The 4,358-nt window shown below is 35.8% G+C and overlaps 1 protein-coding gene across 1 annotated transcript; it reads right to left on the bottom strand.

The window, feature by feature from the left end:
* Positions 1-1,698: 1,698 nt before the first annotated feature.
* On the bottom strand, positions 1,699-4,142 carry LOC124184461 (protein tramtrack, beta isoform). The gene is made up of 3 exons (XM_046574164.1): positions 4,050-4,142; positions 2,836-3,822; positions 1,699-2,529 (listed from the first exon to the last, which is right to left on the bottom strand). The coding sequence occupies exons 1-3, from the start codon at positions 4,063-4,065 to the stop codon at positions 1,931-1,933; spliced, it is 1,602 nt and encodes a 533-aa protein (XP_046430120.1). The 5' UTR covers positions 4,066-4,142; the 3' UTR covers positions 1,699-1,930.
* Between the last annotated feature and the right edge of the window lie 216 nt (positions 4,143-4,358).

The following is a 4,358-nucleotide window of genomic DNA, read 5'->3' as shown; positions in this document are numbered from 1 at the left end:
ATCATGTGAAGACGAGAGACAAATCACATTTCCAGGTACTTTAACAATAGCTTGATTGTAAATCAATATTCTATGGGTTAAAACTATTTTGCACATGAGTATATGGAATGCCCAATAATCGTGTAAAACATTACAGTGTAGGCTTGTACGTCATTGTAATCTATATAGGTGTATTAGTTATTACTGGAAAACTAAGATTTTAACGAAATAGAGGGCCATTTATGATATCCTCCATGCAGTTGTGGCCAATATTTTACGAGTGAACACTGTGTCTGTATAATTTTACGCCAAATTTTGTGTACGTATAATAAATTTTTTTGTTACATGTAAAGGTAGGACTTAATATATGAATTGTACAAAGCGGCTGTGTAATTACTAATTCAGACTTTTAAAGAACTATGCACGCGTCTTTACGCGTATAAATGTTTCTCAGTATATTTCTAGATATCTACCTGTGTATACACCTATGTATAATTTATATACATACACATGCTTATTACATTTATTTATTTGCGTATGTGTGTATATATTTATATATATATATCGGTAGATATCTATACTAAAATGAATTAGATTCGATTTTATATTTCTATATATATATATATATATATTCTATATATATATATATATATACCCGTAGATATCCGTACATGTATGAATTAGATTCGATTTTATGGCATTAGTCTCCTAAGGCATTTCCTCATGATTAAATACAACATGCTTCGCTGTGTCGACACGCAGCTTCAGCACAGTATCAGGTACTAGTGCCGAATTTTATGAAAACACACAATGTATCTTTTGTCATAAGCCGTTGGACGGCTATGATAAGGCAACTACAGTGATATACTGTGTATATTATTATTATAATTAATAATATTTAAAAAAAAATTAATAATAATAATAATAATAATAATAATCGTAGTAGTAATAATAAAAATAATAATAATAACAATCATAGCAGCAATAATAATAGAATGAAAAGAGTGATAATAATAATAATAATAATAATAATATTAATGAAAGTTGATACTAGCGTACAATATAATAATATAGTATTTATAACTTATAATATAATATATATGTATAATAATATATGATGTAATTAGCGTGTTTAACATGAGGATTGTCGAGTTGGTATCATGTATTCGGTAGATCAGTCTTATGTTAAAGTACAACATATCCGTATTGTACAATGAGGTAGGTCGTTCTATTATATTATGTAGATATGTTTGAGCAATATTGCAGCTGTTTCCCAGGGCCAAGGTCTGTAGAGATAATAATCTATTCTTATTTATATAACAAATTAACAGCGGTATCTCAGTCATCAACGAAATTGTTCAATGTATAGTGTATATAATAAATTCACGTCCTATGGCTAGCATTTAATGCCAAGTAAGGATATTTTGAAAATGTGAAAATAATATACATCTTCCCCAATATACCATAACGTAACTCAATTCTACTATGCTCGTTTAAGAATTTATTCTTATCTTAAATTACTACTATATGTTAATCGATTGCAAATAAAAATGGATCACAACAATATAAAATAAGTGTAAATATGGTCGCTGGTCCAAAAATTTACAGAGCATGGCACGATAATGAGGGATTAATTTTTTCGTAATATTAATATCGGCTGAATACTCATACAAATTTTGGACAAGCATATTATATTTTCAGTCTCATGAAATTGCGACGCATAGTCAGTCTTATTGAAGCTACTACCAGGAATAATCACCACGTTTCATTGATTCTCTTTTTTTTTCTCTTCGTAACGTTCACATTATATAGTACGGATCGGTGAATACGAATGCTTATAGCATTAGTTACATGCGTCGCATGACTATTGGTATGCAGCTAACGATTAATCCCTGAATTTATCTTTGTAACTAAATGAAACAAAAATTGACAACAACGACAACGTTAGTAATTAGTTACGATCAGAGTTATTTGGAGTATCCTGTTCTTCCTCCTTGACTATTAACGGTGGTACTATTACTCGAATCTCTGGCTTTCGGTTCACCGACAAATCTTCTACTTGATCTTCTGTAGTCGGCTGTTGCTGCTGCTGCTGCTGTTGTTGGTGCTGTTGAGACATTGAGTGAACGGCTGGGCTCGGACTGCGAAGTGTCATTTCTATCATAGTTTCTCGTTCAACGGTGTCTCGACCCTCTATGAAACTTGGATCGAGCATCGACCCAGGATTATTCCCTATTCCTGCGCTACTGTTTTCATTTTCACTTTCTGACAATCCACCGCTGTAAATGGTTCCATTTGCATTACCACCTATACCATATGGAAAACAAGCCCCGCTTCCATTAGAACCACGTTTGAAAGGTCTTGATGTGGTTATTCCCAATTTTTTGACTTTGTCGTACAGGGTGCGCGATGGTACACCATATTTTCGAGCCGCTTGCAGGGCACTCATTCCCGATCTGACCGCTTCTATCGCTGACATTATGTCGTTCCTTGTGTATTGTTTGTAACGTTTCCATTCAGGTTTTTGTGTCGGAACGTAATTGACTATTCCTAAAATGATTACACAAAACAAAATTACAATCTTGATAACAAAGAATATAAACACGTGATAAATATCTATCAACCTTCCGGCTATTTACTAGCTGTAACAGCAACTCTCAAGTGCATTCAGCACTCTTGCAAAATCGTTGAGTTATCTTCTGACATAATCTCTAGTACAGCTTACAATTATTTCAAAATCATCAATACCATTGTAAAATCCACCCCCTGAAGCTAATCGTGTTTGTACAATCATATTCGACAGATCCTAATCCCATTCCAACGCAGAAGCTCCATGATCATATTTCTCAATCTCACCTCGGTTTGTTTCTCCTGCAAAGGATTGTGGCGAAGGTTTTTCATCTTCATCCATTAGCGATATGTCTGTGTAAGGACTGTGAACAGCCTCGCTCTGTGAAAGATCGTTACTGTTGCGCCTGTCCATGTCGTTGGCCGAGCCGTTGCTATGGGTGCGAGAGTGGCTTTCGTGACTGTCTGGATGTAAGAGGGGTACACCCCCTTGGGAGCTGTCCGCATGCCCTTGTCCAAGTACGGTTCTCAGGATCGGTGTGTCACGGTTAATAAGCATATTTGACATTTTTTTTCGTTTTAAAGGTGACGAGTCTGACCCGTTGTCGTACGAGCCACCCAACATGGACGAATGCTGGGCATGGGGGGGTGGCGGATGGCCGGATGACGGATGTTGGGCCAGCGGCAGCCCTGACAATGCCCACATCGGCATAGACAGCCTTCCCTGTCCTCTATCTACGGGCGATTTGCCGTACTGACTGTAAGGGGTGCCGGTAGAGTGAGGTGGCGAGATCTGGCCACTACTGTGAGCCGCGCTGCTTGTAGTGCTAGTCGTTATTGCAGGAGGCGACGGGGCTGTGGTTTCACCTTCCTCCCTTCTACCCTGTGAGCCATTTTCTTCTACCAGTCCTTTAACCTTGAGTGCTTCGGCAACCTTCAGCAAGCCGCCAAGCTGTTCCTGAGCAACGTTTACTTCACCACGATACATGTACTCCAGAATTGCTTTTATCTCGATATATTTAACATCTTTTAGCACGACTACAGGATGTTTACACGGTAGATCAATGAAGAGAGTTTGGAAGTACGAGGAGCACGCCGCCAGAACCATTCTGTGACATTTGACCGATGCACCGCCATCCACTGCTAACGTGACATCGGTGAAAGCCTCGTTTTGCAACAGCTCGTCGAACACTGTCAGTAAGTTTGATCTGTGATTGTTCCAGCGCAGGCAGTACTGTTGAGTTGCAGTCCCCATTACAGTATTTTTTTTTAATCCTAGACAAAGAAAAATAGACAAATATTTATTTTGGACCGTTGATATTTTTGGCTATTTGAATAAATATGAATCGTAACTACAAAATTAGAATTTCATCTACAATAATTTTATATCTTCAGGAGTTGCACATTAATATTTTCCATGCATGCATTTACACATGCATGGTACATGGCATCTGTATACCCAAAGATATGTAATGAATGTAATATGAATATATCGAATTTACCCCAAGCAATATCCATGAAAATGTATTCTAAATTAAAGCGAAAAAACGTATCGCATGGAGCGACTTGAGCACGAATACAAAATTCGCGTGCAGTTATAATTCTCAGTTTATGACGTACGTGTATATACATATTACATATATATATATATATATATATATATATATATATATATATATATATATATATATATATATATATATATATATATATATATATATATATAATATATATAATATATTATATATAATATATATAAACGTATAATATGTAACATATATAAGAGTATAATATGTAGCCGTCCATAGTAC

The sequence above is a fragment of the Neodiprion fabricii genome, chromosome 6 (assembly GCF_021155785.1).
Source record: "Neodiprion fabricii isolate iyNeoFabr1 chromosome 6, iyNeoFabr1.1, whole genome shotgun sequence".
Classification (NCBI taxonomy): Eukaryota; Metazoa; Arthropoda; class Insecta; order Hymenoptera; family Diprionidae; genus Neodiprion; species Neodiprion fabricii.
Note: the sequence above shows the minus strand (reverse complement) of the source record. Positions and strands in the feature narration are given on the sequence as shown.

Coding starts and splice junctions, on each gene's coding strand:
- LOC124184461 (XM_046574164.1), bottom strand. Junction 2,530..2,835: donor TGCAGGAGAAACAAACCGAG/GTGAGATTGAGA, acceptor TAATCATTTTAG/GAATAGTCAATTACGTTCCG.